General features: G+C 43.2%; 1 protein-coding gene across 7 annotated transcripts in view; it reads left to right on the top strand.

The window, feature by feature from the left end:
- ANKRD27 (ankyrin repeat domain 27) overlaps positions 1 to 19814 on the top strand; it is a 131914-nt gene that overhangs the window by 36676 nt on the left and 75424 nt on the right. For 6 of the 7 annotated variants that reach the window (XM_056525725.1, XM_056525731.1, XM_056525724.1 and 3 more), the window contains 7 exons: positions 3761 to 3871; positions 4094 to 4250; positions 4342 to 4496; positions 16268 to 16327; positions 17075 to 17128; positions 17221 to 17286; positions 19226 to 19302. In XM_056525725.1, the coding sequence (XP_056381700.1) occupies positions 3761 to 3871; positions 4094 to 4250; positions 4342 to 4496; positions 16268 to 16327; positions 17075 to 17128; positions 17221 to 17286; positions 19226 to 19302 (680 nt within the window). The remainder of the gene's footprint in view (positions 1 to 3760; positions 3872 to 4093; positions 4251 to 4341; positions 4497 to 16267; positions 16328 to 17074; positions 17129 to 17220; positions 17287 to 19225; positions 19303 to 19814) is intronic. The other variant, XM_056525729.1, reaches the window with a different exon arrangement.

Genomic DNA, 19814 nt, shown 5'->3' with positions numbered 1-19814 from the left:
TGCAGTAGCGCTGTGGGCGATCCGATCATCCATTCAAAGTACCGCACTGCCGCAGATGCCGTGATCTGTATTGATCACGGCATCTGAGGGGGTAATGGCAGACATCCGCTAGCAGCCGGAACCTGCCATGTACAACGCGAGCACCGTTCCGATGCTCGCGGTCATACACAGGATGTAAATGTACGTCCTGGTGCGCAAAGTACCGCCAAACCAGGACGTACATTTACGTCCGTAGTCGTTAAGGGGTTAACAGTATTTTCCACCACCCCCAATCATGTGACCCGTGGGCACTGCTTCTCTTCCACCCCCCCCCCCTGGTTTATCAGCCCAGTGTCTGCGCTGTCCCCCACATCGGGGAGCTAATCATATGTCACCTCGTCCTCCTGTGAGTTGCGGGCCACCGGCGCTGGAAATCTGTACTGTACTGCATATTCCTTGTGCCCGGGCTGCAAAAAATAAACAAAAAAGATCAACTTTGACTCCCCTTCCCACATTGTCCCGGTAACGCTGGGGATGGGAACGTCACAGAGCTTTCAGCCTATCACCGGCCGCGGCGATGTCCTGCATCGGTCGGTGATAGGCTGAGCGCACTGTCAAGTAAGAAGCTGGCCGGCTCCTTACATGACAGTGTGCTCAGCCGATCACCGAACGAGGCGGGACATCACTGCGGCCGGTGATAGGCTTAATTATCAGCTGCAGCGCGCTGTCCCAACATCGGGGAACTAATCATATGTGACCTTGTCCTCCTGTGAGTTGCGGGCCGCCGGCACTGGAAATCTGTACTGTACTACATATTCCTTGTGCACAGGCTGCAAAAATAGACAAAATAAACTTGAACTCACCTTTCTACGTTACCCCGTTGTCGTTCCGGTAACAGCCTCACGTTCCCATCCCCAATGTGAGGCTGTTACCGGAACGACAACGGGGTAACGTAGAAAGGTGAGTTGAAGTTTATTTTGTCTATTTTTGCAGTCCGGGCACAAGGAATATGTAGTACAGTACAGCTTTCCAGTGCCGGCGGCCCGCAACTCAAAGGAGAATGAGGTGACATATGATTAGTTCCCCGATGTTGGGACAGCGCGCTGCGGCTCATAATTAAGTTATTCGAGGGGGGGGGGGGGCCCAACCGGTATTGCGGTATGGGAAAAATTCATATCGTGAGGGGGAAAAAAAAAATTGTTATTCGGAATGAACCGGTATACCGCCCAGCACTAGGTTGGGATAGGAGGTCAGGATCGAGGGACGGGATATGACAACAATATATGAGGATGGGATATGACGTCAAAAGCTTCCTCCTTTTGTTGATTTTTTCCTCCCCAACTAGGATTAGGAAGGAGAAACCTGGCAACGCCGGGTACTCGGCTATTTATTTATTTTTTTAAAGTAGTTATTTAAGTTTTGCATTTTTTTATGTACATACATCACCAACAAGGTGGAATAATAAACATGAACAACAAACAACAGACTAGCTGTGAAGCACAGACAGGGAATAAACTCTACAAAAGTGAGGGCCATCAGGGCAGCAGGCACATCTGAGACTGAACCAGAGGAGGCCCAACAAAGATAAACAGACACAACCCCCCCCCCCCCTCCCAGCCCCTTCACCAGTATACCATTAAAACCTACTGGGATAAACTAGTTGGAGGGTCCGCTGACACATCCAGCAGAAGCCAAGGGGTCCATACTCTGTAAAATTTCTTAAGGCACTTGCGACTTGCATATAGGGCTTGACACAACGGGACATATTTGTTGACCATATTTAGCCAACGAGACAGCAGGGGAGGGGAAGTTTCCCTCCAGGTCATCACTACTACTTTATGAGTGCAGAATAGCAGGAAGTGAATCAGCAAACATCTGTGTGAGCCGGAGACCACATCATTAATAACTCCCAGCAAGCATACCACCGGAGTAAGGTGGCACGACACCTGTAACCAGTCTCTCTATAGAACCCATTAATAACAACCCTCTAGTATCTATCCTTCAGCCAACTGCAAATCCACTAAATTATCCAGGGATTAAAGGGGTACTCCGGTGGAAAAACACATCCCCCCCCCCCCCAAATCAACTGGTGCCAGAAAATTAAACAGATTTGTAAATTATTTCTATTAAAAAAAATCTTAATTCTTCCAGTACTTATCAGCTGCTGTATACTACAGAGGAAGTGGAGTTGGTCTTTTTTTTTTTTTTCAAATTCAGGAACAATTTTATTGAGTAAAGCAAAGTTTACAAATACCAGAATGAAAGCACATCAGAATGAGGCAATGGCCTGGTAGGCCAAAATAGAAAGGTAAAATATATAAAATAGAACGTCAAGATACAAAACAGTAAATGATATGCCATAATAGTAATCAATGTAGGATAGAGATCTAAGAAATAAGCCTCCAACGCGTAGACCAAAGTGTAAAAATAGTGGAGAAAAGGGGCAGAGCAAGCAAGGGCAAGATTAGTCCAGGCAGTAAAGACTGAGAGAAAAGGAGATACTCAGACTGAGTATAATATACACGAAATACCTAGGAAAATGAAACAGAGAGAGACAAGACAAAACACGAAAAGAACAAGGGGGAGACAAATAGAGAGAAAGGGGGGAGGGGGAGGGAGTGTAAAAGAAAGAGACCAGATGAACCGACACTAGACAAGGGAAACCCAGCCAGGGCGGCGGCCGCCCCAAGGGCAACCTCTGGCAAGTGACGGGGGAGACGGAGCAGATCCATACACAAAGGCGTTAGCACACTGACAGATAACCAGGAGAGGAGCAAAAACTAGACCACGGGAGCCAAGTGGCAGCGAGTCTGGTGACATCCTCAGAACCAACTACCAGAAATTCTTCCATGTGTTAAATGTGCGTTACCTCAGCAAACCAGTCATCTAGTGTGTGTGTGTGTGTGTGTGGGGGGGGGTCAGGAGTTTTCCAGCGTCTAGGGATGACTGTCTTTGCAGCCTGAAGAAGATGTCGCGTAAGAGACTTTTTATATTTTGCTTGCGCCATCGGGAACATGTAAAGTAAGACAGCTTCTGGGCTAGAAGGGACCTGAACCCCAGTAACCTCCCTGATGATCCGAAGGATTGACCACCAGAAGGGCAAGAGTCCGGGGCAACTCCACCATATGTGCGTCATTGTACCCTCGTCGCCACCACAACACCAGCAAGAGCTTGGGATGGAAGGATACCAACCGTGAAGCATCATCGGTACCAGATACCAACGAGACAATATATATTATAAAAAAAAAAAACAACAATAACTCGTCTCTTGGGCCTTCGTGGCAATGACAGCTTTGTGAGTAAGAAAGAAGCATCAAGACCACTGATCAGGAGGGAAGGTCGTACCCAACTCGGACTCCCAAGCACGGCAAAAGACTGGAAGGGAGTCTGCTCTGAGGGACAACAACAGAGTTGGTCTTTTTTATCTGACCACAGTGCTCTCTGCTGACACCTCTGTCCATGTCAGGAACTGTCCAGAGCAGGATAGGTTTGCTATGGGGATTGGTTCCTGCTCTGGACAGTTCTTGCCATGGACAGAGGTGTTGGCAGAGAGCACTGTGGTCAGACAGAAAAGAACAACTCAACTTCCTGAAAGTGATATAAGAATGTGATAAAAGAAAGAGGTTGTCCAAACCAGACAATTTCTTACCATTTTTTATTTTTTTTTGTTAGGGTCAGAGCTTTAGTACACATATCAGCCATATAACATTCCTTTTCCAGATCTTTCAGGGAGTAGTAATCTTACATTTTCATGAACATTTTGTTTGATTTATCCTTTAAGGTCCTGGTCCCATGTAAAGGAAGCCTCACAAGCAGCTCGTTCTCAAACTGTCTTTTGGAGTCCTATGTTCTTAAACCCACTCAAGGAGGATTTCTGACAGAAAATGGAAGAGTAAGTAAATGTTATGTATTGAAAAGTTATTTAGGCAATATGTCAACAAGTAAGGCATTTTACCTCTCCCTAAAGATAGAGCTGCAAAGTAAAGTTTTTGGGGGGAGGGACAGCAGCAGCCTAACCCCCAATATGACAGGAAGTGGCTTTCTGGTTTTCCCGGACTCCAAAGGACCATGTAGCTAGTGCTAAACATGGCAACAAACATTTCTTATCTTTCAGGAGATTTTCATCAAGAGTAACCTGGTTAAACTTGGAGCAGGATTTGGATATTCACTCACTGTATCCGTTCTGTTTGAGGAGACATTCTATAATGAGAAAGAAGAAAGTTTTAGTATCCTGTGTATTTCCAGACCAATAGAAAAAGATGAAAATCCAGGTATAAATACTAAGGGACTTCTTGGATCAGTTTCCTTATTTAGCCCATGCCTTGCATCTGTTGTGGTGAATTTCTCACTTGTGTATTCCAGAAGAAGTTGCTACCCAGTCCGCTACTTGCACTTTAAAGAACATTGATGATGTGAAGGAATTTCTAGGAAAACACAAGGATAAATTTGACAAAAGCATTACCTCTTTCCGCAGCACATTTAAAGGTCACGAGAGAAAGAATCTTCGACATTACATAGTGAGTTTACCCTCTGATTTTTACATGAGGTTGTGAGTTCACTATAATCACTACTGCATGCTTTAAACGGAAGGTGTAGTCAAAGTTTTTGATTATAGTATTACCTTTTCACTTTTATTATATTGCCCTAATTTTCCCATGAAGCTGGCTATGAATATTTGAACCCAACGCGTATGGTGGATAGTCTGGCTTAACCTATCCAATCATTTGTCAGAGCTGTTAGCTGCTCCTGATGCCTTCTAGAAACATAACTGCTAAGCTGAGCTGTTTGTAGGTGAACATGCATTAACACATGAGATCTTGGTATAACAATGGGCAAAATATTTTTTTTAACTGTAAGACTCTTTTACACAGGCAGACAGCTGCCCTAAATTAGCGCTGATCCACTATGTACAAGATGATCAGTGATCATAAATAACAATAATCCTTTACCTTGCCCAGTATTTGGCTATGAAGAGCCACATAAATGATCACTAAATTGTTTTTGCGACTCATTTGTTTCTCCTTTGTATACACCACATGATTTTATTAAGCCATGATTAAGGACGATTAATAGTCCTAAGCTTGTAGTCTTGTCCAGCAATGTTTTTAGATGATGATTAACCCCTTAATGCCACAGGGCATATGGGTAACCCCTTGCGTCCTGGTAGTTGCGTTATTCCGATCACCGGCCCTCGCGTGGTGGTGATCGGAATGGGGTGCCTGCTGAAATCATTCAGCATGCATCCTGTGTCGTCGCCAAGGGGGGTTTTGGTAGAGGAGGCATACATCATGATGCACTCCAAAAGCCCCGGTGAGAACGAGGAAGACCCCGCTTTCCTGCTGTCTTCCTCGTCCTCCTCATCATTATTTAGTAATGATGGGTCCCCTAGAAGGAGGCATCAATGCCACAAACCCCCCATGCTAGTGACCCAGTGCCCCATACTAGTACCAGCGACCCTGCAGCCCGTACTAGTTTTCCGGCCCACCAGTCAAGTCCACCTGTACCCTTTACTGATGAACTTGTCTGGACTGCCCCTGAAGATCATGAGCCTGTGATTCCTGGGTGTGTTGACCATCCAGAAATCCAGATCGACATTGGGGGCTTCACTTAACCCCTTAGGGACTAAGCCCACTTTCACCTTAAGGACTCGGCCCTTTTTTACAATTCTGACCACTCACACTTTATGCATTAATAACTCTGAGATGCTTTTACCTTTTATTCTGATTCCGAAATTGATTGTTTTTTTGTGACATATTCTACTTTAACATACAGTTAAATTTTTGTTGTTACTTGCATCCTTTCTTGGTGAAAAATCCCCAAATTTGATGAAAATTTAGCATTTTTCTAACTTTGAAACTTTCTGCTTGTAAGGAAAATGGATAATCCAAATAAATTATATATTGATTCACAAATACAATGTCTACTTTATGTTGGCATCATAAAGTTGACATGTTTTTACTTTTTGAAGTCATTAGAGGGCTTCAAAGTCTAGCAGCAATTTTCTAAATTTTCACGAAAATTCTAAATCAGAAAATATCAGTACCAATTTAGCTTAAAGTAGATTTGAGGGGCTTTTCTGTGAGAAATAGCCCATAAATGACCCCATTGTAGAAACTGCAACCTCAAAGCATTCAAAATGACATTCAGAAAGTTTAACCCTTTAGGTGTTTCATAGGAATTGCAGCAAAGTGAAGGCGATAAAAGGAGAGAAATCACAATTTCTCTCGAGTAAGGAAATACCTCATATGTAGATGTAAAGTGCTCTGTGGGTGCACTAGAGGGCTCAGAAGGGAAGGAGCGACAATGGGATTTTGGAGAGTGAATTTTTCTGAAATGGTTTTTGGGGGGCATGTCACATTTAGGAAGCCCCTATGGGATACTATGGCATACTATTTTGGAAACACCCCTCAAGGAATGTAACAAGGGGTTCAGTGAGCCTTAAGACCCCACAGGTGTTTGACGATTTTTCGTTAAAGTCGGATGTATAAATGAAAAATTCAGTATTTTTTTTTTTCACTAAAATTCTGTTTTTCCCCAAATTTTACATTTTTACAAGGGGTAATAGGAAAAAATGCTCCCCAAAATTTTTAACACCACCATTTCTTCTGAGTATGGAAATGCCCCATATGTGGATGTAAAGTGCTCTGCGGGCGAACTACAATGCTCAGAAGGAGCGCCATTGAGCTTTTTGAGAGAGAATTTGTTTGGAATGGATGTCAGGGGCCATTTGCGTTTACGAAGCCCCCATGGTGCCACAACAGTGCCCCCCCACATGTGACCCCATTTTGGAAAATACACCCCTCAGAGAATTTAATAAGGGGTGCTGTGAGCATTTTTTACACATCACTGGCGTTTGACAGCTCTTTGGAACAGTAGGCTGGGCAAATGAAAAATAATTTTTCATTTTCACGGACCACTGTTCAAAAAATCTGTCAAACACCTATGGGGCATAAATGCTCACTGCACCCCTTATTACATTACGTGAGGGGTGTAATTTCCAAAATGGGGTTACATGTGGGGAAGGGGGTCCATTATTTTGGCACCATGGGGGCTTTGTAAACACACGTGGTCTTCAATTCCAGACAAATTTTCTCTCCAAAAGCCCAATGGCACTCCTTCTCTTCTGAGAATTGTAGTGCACCAGCAGAGCACTTAAGATCCACATATGGGGTACGTTCTTACACAGAAGAAATTGGGTTACAAATTTAGGGTAACACCACCATTTTAGTGACATACATTTTTTTTTTTTTTTTCATCCACCTTTAAAGAAAATCGTCAAACACCTGTGAGGTGTTAAGGCTCATTTTACCCCTTGTTACGTACTGTGAGGGGTGTAGTTTATGTCAAAACTGCTGTAAAATCAACCACCCCTGTGCAAATGTGCGCCCACAGAGCATTTTACGCTCACATAATGGGTATTTTCGTACTCAGGAGAGTTGCTTTACAAATTTTGGGGGTCTTTTTTTTTTTTTTTTATATATTTTTTTTTTTTACCTCTCGGGAAAATGAAAAATATGGGGCAACACCAGTATGTAAGTGTAAATTTTTTTTTTTTTTTTTTTACAATAACATGTAACAAGTGTAGACCCCCAACTTTACCTTTTCATAAGGGGTAAAAGGAGAAAAAGCCACCAAAATTTGTTAGCCAATTTCTCCCGAGTACGGAAATACCCCATATGTGGCACTAAATTGTTGCCTTGAAATACAACAGGGCTCCGAAGTGAGAGAGCGCCATGCGCATTTGAGGCCTAACTTAGGGATTTGCATAGGGACGAACCCATGTGCAAGAATTACACTTGCCTCATATACCAAAATTACCCTATGGCAGTGTTTTTCCAAACAGGGTGCCTCCAGCTGTTATAAAACTCCCAACATGCCTTGTCAGTCAATGGCTCTCTGGCAATACTGGGAGTTGTTGTTTTGCAACAGCTGGAGGCTCGTTTTGGAAACGGTGCAGACGTTTTACATTTTTATTGAGGTTGCTGGGGGGCGCGTAACTGTGTAGGGGTATATGTAGTGTTTTTATTTTGTGTAGTGTTTTTAGTGTACATTCACACGGGCTGAGATTTACAGCGAGTTTCCCTCTGGGAGTTTGAGCTGCGGCGGAAAATTTGCTACACCGCAAAACTTGCAACGAGAAACTCACTGTAAACCCCTGCCCGTGTGAATGTACCCTGTACATTCACATGGGGTGGGGGTGGGGGGGGGCAAACCTCCAGCTGTTTCAAAACTACAACTCCCAGCATGCCCTTTGGCTGTCGTGCATTCTGGGGGTTGTAGTTATGCAACAGCTGGAGGCACGCTGGTTGCAAAAAACGTTGTTACTTAACTCAGTGTTTCGCAACCTGTCTGCCTCCAGCTGTTGCAAAACTGCAACTCCCAGTATTGAAGGTCTATCAGTGCATGCTGGAAGTTGTAGTTTGCAACAGCTGGAGGGACACTGGTTGTGAATCACTGATTTAGGTAACAAACTCAGTGTAATGCAACCAGTGTGCCTTCAGCTGTTGCAAAAAGCTACAACTCTCTCAGCCTGAGAGTATGCTGGGACTTGTAGTTATGCAACAGTTGGAGGCACCCTACTGCAACTCCCAGCATGCCCTTTAGCTGTCCGTGCATGCTGGGGGTTGTGGTTATGCAACAGCTGGAGGCACAAAAATGTGCCTCCAGCTGTTGCATAACTACAACCCCCAGCATGCACAAACTACCAAAGGGCATGCTGGGAGTTGTAGTTGTGCCTTCTGCTGTTGCATAATAACAACTCCCAGCATGCCCTTGTGTGCATGCTGGGAGTTGTTGCTAAGCAACAGCAGGAGGCCAGCCTTACCTCCTGCTGCTGCGCTCTGATGATTCACCTGCCGCTGCCGACTCCACTCCTGGGGCCCCGATCCCGCCGCCGGGGATCAGGGGCCCCAGCCTTAGGTACATACTCCCAACACCTGCTCTCACCCTCCAGAACAGGGGCGGAGCGAGTGCCGTTACCGGCTGACTAACCAGGATGATCGTGAGGTGGCACCAATGCCACCTCACTCCTGCTGCTAAAGTATGACAGGTTCCATCTCGGACGGCACCCATCATCCTTTTTTTCCGGGTCATCGGGGGACCCGATTGCCCCCCATGACGGCTATTTGCGGTCTCAGGCCCCCCCCCCCCCCCCCCGCCAGGCATTGTTACGGGATGCCTGCTGAGTGATTTCAGCAGGCATCTCGGTCCAGTCCCTGCCCGGCAAGCAGCATTGACCGGAAATTCTCAGGGTGTACAGGTACGCCCTGAGACCTTAAGGATCAGGGATGCAGGGTGTATGCATACGCCCTGCGCCCCCCAGAGGTTAAATGGACTTTTTTAGTTATTTTTTCAGTGACTACTTTTCAATCAAATGGTGGAGCAGACAATTTTGGCTAGGCCCAATAGATGGACCCCTGTCAGTGCAGCCAAGATGAGGATGTATTGGGGCCTCGTGCCGCACATTGCCTACTCAACAAACCCAGGCAATACTGGTTTGAAAATGTCCTCTACTAGACCCCACCTTACAGTATGGCCGTGACACATCCCCATTTTGAGGCCATACGGAAATGCCTACATTATGCTGATAATGCAGCATGTCTCCCCAAGTGATCCTGCATATGACCGCCTGTACAAAATCAGGCTGGTCATTGATCCTTTCAGGGTAAATTTGTCAGCTTTAAAAGGAGAATCATTTTCCGCCAGTATATTGCCACTAAGCTGGCAAGGTATGGCATGAAACTTTACAAACTTTGTGAAAGTACACTCACAAGTTTAGTGTTTCCCGCATTGAACCCGCAGAATGTCCCCTCCCCCCCCCATCTTGTTAGCAGGAAAATTGTGTGGGAACTGATGTACCCACTGCTGGATAAAGGTTACCACCTGTACATGGATAACTTTTATACCAGCCTTCCTCTCTTCAAATCCCTTGCCGCCAGAGCCACAGCCGCCTGTGGTACTGTGTGGAAAAATCAAAGAGGCCTTTTAACCTATCCCCTCCAGACACCACCTATGCCAAGGGGTGAGAGCAGGGCCATTACCAGTAAAACCTGTTGCTGGTCAGATATAAGGACAAGAGGGAAGTCCAAACTCATGGTAATGGCAGCACTGCTGTCCCTGTGCAAGGTACCATGTCCACTGTCCTCAAACCTGAATTGTGACATACAGTCAGTATATGGGAGGAGTTGATCTCTTGGATAAAGTCCTCAAGCCATATAACGCCATGTGCAAAACCTGTGCATGGTCCTGATTGCCATGTAAAACACATTTGTACTGTCCCAGTGCGCTGGCAACACAGGGAAATTTCTTCAGTTTCAGGAGGTAGTCCTGATCTTTGGCGACTAGGATGAAGTGGGCCCGAGTACTTCTGGTGGAACTAGAGGCGCACAGATCGTCCCAGGCCAACATTTTCCAGGTGAGGTCCCCCACACTGGAAAGAAGGGACGGTCCCAGAAAAAATGCAGTGTGTGTTGTAGGAGGGGATAAGGAAGGACGCCACAACTCAATGCGACACATTCCCTAATCATCCGAGCCTCTGCATTAATAATTTCTTCAGGAAGTACCACACCTCCATGAAGTACTATATTTATAATCCTCTTACCCCATTTTATTTCCCTTTATTTGACCCCAATGTACCTGTCCACAGCACATTGTTTTCCCAATTTTAAACCCAAAAACCCCATCACATAATACTTCTGATAACACCTCTTGGGGTATATTTTCCAAAAATAGGTAATGGGTCACGAGTCACTAGCATTGGGAGTTTTCAAGTTGCACACAGTGCTCCCTACCCCCCCCCCCCCCCCCCCTCAGCACTGTGCATTTGCAGGCAACAGTTTATGGAGGGCCAAACACACAAAATTCCCGGAATGATGAAACAGAGCATAGGATCTGGGTCGGGCACAAGTTTCACTTTTGGCAATGCTCTGGGTCATCATTCTGGGTACATAATTGGCATATTAGTAGTAACATAGTTCAGAAGGTTGAAAAATGACCAGAGTCCATAAAGTTCAACCTTTACCCCTATTAAGTCCCTACTGAGTTGAGTTGATCCAGACGAAGGCAAAAAACCCTCATACTAGAGATGAAAAGTCCTTCCTGATTCCAAATATGGCAGTCATAATAAATCCCTGTATCAACGTTCTGTCCCTATAAATCTAGTAAACATAACCAGTGATGTTATTATTCTCCAAAAATGCATCCAGCCCCTCTTACAGAGTTCACCATGACCACCTCCTCTGGCAGAGAGTTTCATAGTCTCACTGCTCTTACAGTAAAAAAAAAAAAAAAACACGTCTGTGCTTTGAACCCTCTCCATCTCCACTATATCTTTCTTGTACACTGGTGCCCAGAACTGTACACAGTATTCCATGTGTGGTCTGACTAGTGATTTTTACAGTGGTAGAATTATTTCCTTGTCATGGGCATCTATGCCCCTATTGATGCACCCCATGATTTTATTTGCCTTGGCAGCAGCTGCCCAACACTGGTCTCTACAGCTAAATTTACTGTTAACTAAGACTCCCAAGTCCTTTTCCATGTCAGTCGTCCCAAGTGTTCTCCCATTTAATACATAATCCCAGCCTGGATTTTTCTTCCCCATGTGCATTACCTTACATTTATCAGTGTTGAACCTCATCTGCCCACTTCCCAGCCCAAACTTCCAACCTATCCAGATCCATTTGTAACAGTGCACTGTCCTCTATAGTGTTTACAGCTTTACAGAGTTTAGTATCCTCTGCAAAGATTGCTACTTTACTATTCAACCCCTCTACAAGGTCATTAATAAATATATTAAATAGAACAGGACCCAAGACTGACCCCTGTGGAACCCCACTAGTAACAGTCACCCAATCAGAATAAGTACCATTAATAACCACTCTCTGTTTCCTATCACTGAGCCAGTTACATACCCACTTACACACATTCTCCCCAGCCCAATCCCTCTCATTTTATGCACCAACCTTTTATGTGGAACTGTATCAAATGCTTTGGAAAAATCCAGATATACGACATCCAACGATTGCCCCAGGTCCAGTCTGGAGCTCACCTCCTCATTAAAGCTGATCAGGTTAGTTTGACAGGACCGATCCCTCATAAAGCCATGCTGATATGGAGTCATACATTTATTTTTATCAAGATATTCCAAAATAGCATCTCTTAGAAAACCCTCAAACAATTTACATACAACGGAGTTTAAACTAACAGGTCTATAATTCCTGGGGTCACCTTTTGACCCCTTTTTAAATATTGGTACCACATTTGCCATGCGCCAGTCCGGGGGAACAGTCCCTGTCACTATAGAGTCCCTGAATATTACAAATAGGGGTTTGTATATCACATTACTTACTTAATTCCCTTAGAACACGGGGGTGAATGCCATCTGGACCAGGTGATTTGTCTATTTTGATTTATTTTTTTGTAGGCGGCACTGTACTTCTTCCTGGGTTAGACAGGTGACCTGTACTGGGGAGTTTACCTTATCTCGCTGTATTTCCCCCGGCATTTCATTTTCCTCTGAATACAGTGGAGAAGAATTTGTTTAATATATTTGCTTTTTCCTGATCCCCGTTTATAATTTCTTCATCATCATCATTTTTTAAAGGGCCAACACTTTTCATTTTTGACCTTTTTGCTATTTATATAGTTAAAGAACATTTTGGGGTTAGTTTTACTTTCTTTGGCAATGAGTCTTTCTGTCTCTATTTTTGCAGCTTTTATCTTTTTATTTTTTTATTTTACATATTTAAAATTTTTCTCTATAACTTTTTAATGCTTCTTCACTGTTGTCATGTTTTAGTAGTTTAAATGCTTTATTTTTGTTGTTTATTGCCCCCTTAACATTTTTATTCATCCATATTGGTTTTCTTTTATTTCTGACCCTTTTATTTTCCATAAGGTATATTCATCTTACAGTGAGAATTTAAGATATTTTTAAAAGTCTCCCATCTAGTGTCAGTATTCTTGTTTTTGAGGACATTATGCCATTTTATATTGTTAAGGGCTTCTCTGAGTTGATCGAACTTTGCCTTCCTAAAGTTCATTGTTTTTGTGGCCCCTCGAGAGATTCCCTTATTGAAGAACAATTTATAATGTATTATATTATGATCACTATTTCCTAGGTGTCCTTCTACTTGCACATTAATTACTCTCTCAGGTACGTTGGTTAATATTAAGTCTAGTAGGGCACCCCCTCTGGTCGGCCCTGCACCATTTGGGACAGATAATTGTCTTTAGCTATAGTCAGAAACCTGTTTCGTTTATGAGATTCACAGGTCTTAGTCTCCCAGTTTATATCAGGATAATTAAAGTCCCCCATTATTATCACATCATTTTGATTTGCTGCCTTGTTTATTTGCCTCAACAATTGATCTTCTGTCTCTTCCATTATGTTTGGTGGCTTATAGCAAACCCCTATCAGAATGTTTTTATTTTTATCTCCATATATTTCTACCCAGAGTGACTCCACATTATCATTTCCCTCCCGTATATCCTCCCACAGTGCGGCCTTCAGACTGGACTTTACATTAAGACAAACTCCTCCCCCCTTTCCGTTTTGTCCGATCCTTCCTGAATGGACTATAACCCTGTATGTGGACCACCCAGTCACAGCTATTGTCCAACCAAGTCTTTGTTATACCCACTATGTCATAATCCTCCTCAGAAATTTTCAACTCCAGTTTGTCAGTTTTATTGGTCTGACTTCTGACATTAGTTAACATGCACTTCAATGGTGTATGTTTTTTTTTCCTATGATGCCTATCCCTATTAACTATTCTAACCCCTCCCTCCGCTCCACCCCCAGGTACATTAAGAAGTCCCCCCTCTCTATCTACACTATCTTCCCCCTCTATGTTGTAGGTTCTCCCCCCCCCCCCCGTCCCTAGTTTAGACACTCCTCCACCCTTCTAGCCATCTTCTCCCCAAGCACAGCTACACCCTCCCCATTGAGGTTCAGCCCATCCCTACAGTAGAGCCAGTATCAGGCAGCGAAGTCGGCCCAGTTCTCCATGAGCCCAAACCCCTCCTTCCTACACCAGCTTCTGAGCCACTTGTTTGCCTCTCTGGTTTGGCTCGTGGTACTGGTAATATTTCAGAAAATACTACCTCGGAGGTCCTTGCCTTAAGCTTGTGGCCTAAGTCCCGGAAATCATTTTTAAGGACACTCCACCTACCTCTTACTTTGTCATTGGTGCCAATATGTACCATGACTGCTGGGTCCTCTCCAGCCCCACCCAGCAACCTGTCAACCCGATCAGCGATGTTCCGAACTCGAGCGCCAGGAAGACAACACACTGTTCGGCGATCCGGGTCTTTGTGACAGATCGCCCTGTCTGTCCCCCTAATAATTGAGTCCCCCACTACAGTACCTGTCTGGCCAGCCAACACTCCTCCTTACTTGAGCAGACCCCCCCAGCGGTCAGAGGAAGAGTCCTGCTGCAGTACCGCTAGCTCTGAAATGACATCCCCCTCAACTGCCAACCGGGCAAACTTGTTGGGGTGTGCAAGATCAGGACTAGCCTCTATGACACTTTCCCCTCTACCCCGTTTTCTATCTGTAACCCAGCTAACTGCCTGACTGTCCTGCACCTCCGTCTCACTATCCTCCCCCACCTCTACCCCAGAGAGTACTTGCTCAGTAAAATTGCAATTTTCATTTTCACAAACTGCACTTCATCCATTCCTGGAAAATAAATATATGAAACACCTGTGCATTCAAAATGTCCACTTCACCCCTATACACATTCTTCAAGGGGGGTACTTTCTGTAATGGGGTCATATATGGTGTTTTCTTTTTATTTTGCTCTGAATGTATGAAATCATCAGCTACTGATGTCATAGGCCTTAAATTCAAACAGAGCTCTATGACTCCTGAGCCCTGTAGTGCGCCCACACAGCACGCTACCCAATATGTGGATGTATTTCCATACTCAGGAGAATAAGCCCTCCAAAATTTGTAACCCAATTTCTCCCATTATACCAAAATGAGAAATTTGGGGTAACACCAGCATTTTAGTGTACAAAATCGAATTATTTTTTTTTATATCTCCACGGCCTACTGTTCTAAACACCTGTGAGGTGTAAATACTCACTGTACCCCTTGTTACATTCCTTGAGGGGTGTAGTTTCCAAAATTGTGTCACCTGGGGGGGGGGGGTTCTGCTGTTCTGGCACCATAAGGGCTTTGTAAACATGGCCCCCGACTTCAATTCCGGCCAAATTCTCTTTCCAAAAGCTTAATGGCGCTTCTTCCCTTCTTAGACCTGTGCGCACTGCCCACAGAACACTTTAAGTCCACATATGAGGCATTTCCATACTCACAAGAAATGGGGCTACAAATTTTGTGGGGCTTTTTCTCCTGTTACCCCTTGTAAAAATGAAAAAATTGGGGCTACTTTTGAGTTTACTCCTCCACTTTGCTGCTCTTTCTGTGAAACACCTAAAGAGTAAACAAACTTTCTGAATGTCATTTTGATTACCTTGAGGGGTGCAGAATTTATAACGGGATCATTTAGAAGCAATTTCTAACACGAAGGCCTCTCAAATTCACTTCAGAACTGAAAAATTTAGATTTAGAAATTTTTGTGAAAATCTTTGAAGCCCTCTAATGTCTTCAAAAAGTAATAACATGTCAACGTTATGATGCCAACATAAAGTAGACATATTGTATATGTGAATCAATATAAAATTTATTTGTCATGTCAATTTCCTTACAAGCAGAGAGTTTGAAAGTTCGAAAAATTGAAATTTTTCCAATTTTTCATGATACAAGTATCAACGAAAACTTACCATTAACATAAAGTAGTATATGTCACGAAAAGACAATCTTGGAATCAGCATGATAGGTAAAATCATTCCAGAGTTATTAATTCATAAAGAGACACAGATCCTTAAGGGGTTAATAAAGCTTAAAAGTAGTTTATGAAGCTTGAAGTCTTAGTGTTTTTGTCCTATGAATACCTCCTGATGCGAAGGTGACCTCGTGCCCTGCACCCACAGGAATACTGCAGTAGTTTATCTGAAGAGTTGTGCTGAGTTTTTTACTGTTGCCTGATCATGTGTTTTATCAAATTTCTATGGCTGTCTTAAAGTAGCTCAAATTCTAGAGATGAATGAGAGTGTGAGAAACTAACAGCAAAACTGCATAGGGTTTTTTTGTTGTTTTTTTTTCCCCTCCCCCCCTCTCTCTATTTGCAGACAATTCCTGGATAAAGGTTCCTGCTACAGTAAACTGCCTCCAAGGCACTTGGAACACACGTTATGTTCACTTTTTTTCTTTCTCTCATAGGATTCTGTCAATGCTTTGTATACAAAATGTCTGCAACATTTACTAAGAGATTCACATTTGGTAAGAATTACTACATGTTATTACGGTACTAGCTTTGCTTTATTATCTAAAAATAAGAAGTAACTAAAAAGATGTGTTTTTTTTTTTTTTTTGTTGAAAAGGGCCTGCCTGTGAAATACTTTTTTTTTTTTTTTTTAAATGTTTCTTTATTTATAATTTATTGAAGGACACAAAAGGCTGGGTATAGGCTGCTGCCATTAGGATGCCGATACTAAGCCAAAAGCATTGGCTTAAAATAATCTATCTAATCAAATTATTGAATAATTTATTGTTCGATCTTATGCTGTTAGGGCAGATCCTGAGAACGTCCTCTGTATGGAGGATCTGTTACATGATTGTCGATTGTTATCGTCCCAGATGCCCTGTCATGAGATATAATATATATAGTGAGCAGCATACCTATTAATATTAAGTAATTTATAAGCTTTACTAGCTAAACCCTTACTTCTAAAAGTACAGAATTACTTTAAAGAAAGCCTGTCATCACTTTCGTTCTGCCTGAACTATGAGTCACTAGTGCGTAACCAGTTCTCTTCTATACCTAAACAGGGATAGATCTATCAATCAAAGCTGGGGAAATGGGTAAAAGCTACCCAATAATTTGTAGTTACGGCAGCTTGAAAGTGATGAAAGGTTCTCTTTAGTATTGTAAAGATAATGTTTCCATGACTATTCACATGTTTTATGATATGTTTGCATTGCATGCATTATTACTCTTCATTACTGAGGTTGTCGTTTATGTTGCAGAGAACAATTGCAAAGCAGGAAACTCAGATGAATTTGATGAAGCAAGCAGTAGAGGTAAAGAGGTTATTCTTGATCTGTATTTGACCTTCCTATGCCTGTCTTTTATAGATGTGTACTTCTTATTATCGCTGTTTCTCTCTTTGCAGATGTATGTACACCATGGGATTTATGATTTAATCTTCAAGCAAGTGGGGACCATAGAGGCAAGTGAGGTGAGTGATAAGTTTCAAGGCAAGCAACTAATAAGATACTAACTAATAAACAAGACTTGTGTACTTATCATTCTTATAACAAGTCTTTTGATGTCCCTGGCAGCTTGTTTCTTGATATTGCAAACATGGTAAGTACAATTAAGTGGGTATTTCCCACAATTGTACATACATCCTGAGGATGACACCGGCTCGGGAACAGTGTTGGTGTCATTTGCAGCTTTTTTTTGGCGCCCTGTGCTGCGATTGCAGGTTGCACATATTAGCGATGGCAACTGAAGGCCTCAGAATGGCTTCTGGTGCCCTGGCTATGGAAGCTGATCAGGCCCTAACTAAGGCAGAGTCTGATTTGCTATTCCTGTCAGTGTAATACTCACAGGCATAATAGACTGCAGTATAGGCTGCCAAAAAGATTTCTATACACAGTGTGATGTGCCCATTATGTGCAAAACTGTAAAAATGTCCTCACTGAGAATGCCCCAGATATGCCCCTTCCTCATTACTGATGCCCCATCTTTGCCACCTGCTTTCTATTAATGGCTTCAGCTGTGCCCTCGCTCATTAATAATGCTCCTACTGTGACCACATTCACAGATTATGCCCTAATGGTAGTCCCACCATTAAAGGAGATATCTCATTGAAATAAACATATTCCCTATCTGCAGGATAGTGGATAAGTTTTAGATTGCCGGGGGGTCCGAGCTCTAGGGCCCCCGAGATCTCCTGTATGGGCCCTCTGCTCTCTATGACCCCCGCCCGAAGTGGGGGCATCCACGCCCCCTCCATATCGCTCTATGGGAGAGCCCAAGATAGCTGAACTGCTCTTCTATAGAGATATATGAAAGGGGTATGGCGGCTCCCACTTTGGGCGGAGGCCATGACTCGACGCTCCAGAGGAGAGCAGAGAGCCCATACAGGAGATCATGCGGGGCCCCCAGCATTTGGACCCCCCACAATCTAAATCTTACCCACTATCCTGCGGATAGGTGTTAAGATTCTTTCCATGAGACTACTCCTTAATAATGCCTCCTGTGCCTCCCTTCAGTAATAATAAAGGGTGTCAGTTCCCCAGTGATCCGGGGGAAGTGGGCAAATGCTAGCCATGCTAGCAAAGCTCCTTTCTCCACAGTTCATAAATGATGGCATAGCTTTAACCCATAAAAAATATCAATTGTATGCAAAAAGCTCATAAGCTCATCTCTAGTGGTGGCTGCAAGCAACCAGAATTGTATTGGGGTTTTTCCATTGCACAAAGTAATGACCTATAAGTAGGATATGCTGTAATTTATCATTTAGTGAGGATCAGAGTGCAAGACAGTCTTGGATTTTTGTGTATATATTCCATCTTTTTTCTTAGTACACTTTCTTTGCAGCATGTCCAAACATAGAGCAGTAGCAGAATAGTTTATCACTTACCTTAGTAGTACAACACCATGTAACAGTCTCTGCTTTGATGGCAAATCTAGCTGTGCAATATCCAACAAAAAAAGGTCTCTCTGGTAGCCAGCCTTAATCCTGCTTTTTACTGACAAAGAGCAAGAACCCAAAAACAGCTGTCAGCATATTGGTAGCGCTTCCTTTTGGAATATAATCTGGCTGGGCTAATAATTTCTTGTTATGTTTCATGGCACTTAAAGGTCAAGCATTGAATTGCAGGGATGTCCCCTCCAATAAGTGGCTTTCTTTTGTACTTTCTTAACAAATGTGTATATCTGTAGCAGCAGTTTCCATGATCTGCATAACTTGAGTATAGGTAAGCTGGGGTAAATTTTAATTCATATTTTAAATGGAAATACCTTTTTAATGTCTGTTAATACGGCAGCATAAATCCTTGTCCTATGTGCTTACCTTTCCATCTGGCAGATGTGTAAGGCTGGACAAACATACGATAATGTGGCTTGCTTTGTGCCTTGCTAATTATCAGTCTGGATTGATTTACTAGGATGCTGCATTTAACAAGATTACAAGAAGCCTTCAAGACCTGCAACAGAAGGATATAGGAGTTAAGACAGAGTTCAGGTAAGGAGGAGCTGACTGGCTGAAGGGACTTGACATGAGAGGAATGATCTCCTGATCTAGTTGTTGTTTTTTATTTCAGATGTACCAGAGCTGTAATTATTTGCAAAAGTGTACACCACTTTTTACACTTTAGATCTCTTCTCTCATATTGCATTGGTGAATGTAGTATTAATGGATAGGGATATAATCATGTTAAATGGGTTTTCCCATCTCCTAAAGTGTTGGCATACTACTTGGCTATGCCATTGCTTTATGGTGTGGGAATCAGACCTCTGGGACCCCCTCCAATCTTGAAAATGATGATACTCTGTCTGCTTTCTGGGTTTTTCGCTGCACATTGGTAGTCCTAGGCACCAGCCTGTGCAGGTATAAAACAATGAAGGAGACGCAGCACTAAACCATCAATGCGGCTCCTTTGTTCTCTTGATTGGTGTTTGTCCCAGAGGTCAGACCCCCATCAAATATAAAGTGATGTTCTATCCTAGTAATAACTTTATAAGATGGGAATAAGT

The sequence above is a fragment of the Hyla sarda genome, chromosome 6, assembly GCF_029499605.1.
Source record: "Hyla sarda isolate aHylSar1 chromosome 6, aHylSar1.hap1, whole genome shotgun sequence".
Taxonomy (NCBI): domain Eukaryota; kingdom Metazoa; phylum Chordata; class Amphibia; order Anura; family Hylidae; genus Hyla; species Hyla sarda.
The sequence above is the reverse complement of the archived record's forward strand: the minus strand, read 5'-3'. Positions and strand labels throughout refer to the sequence as shown.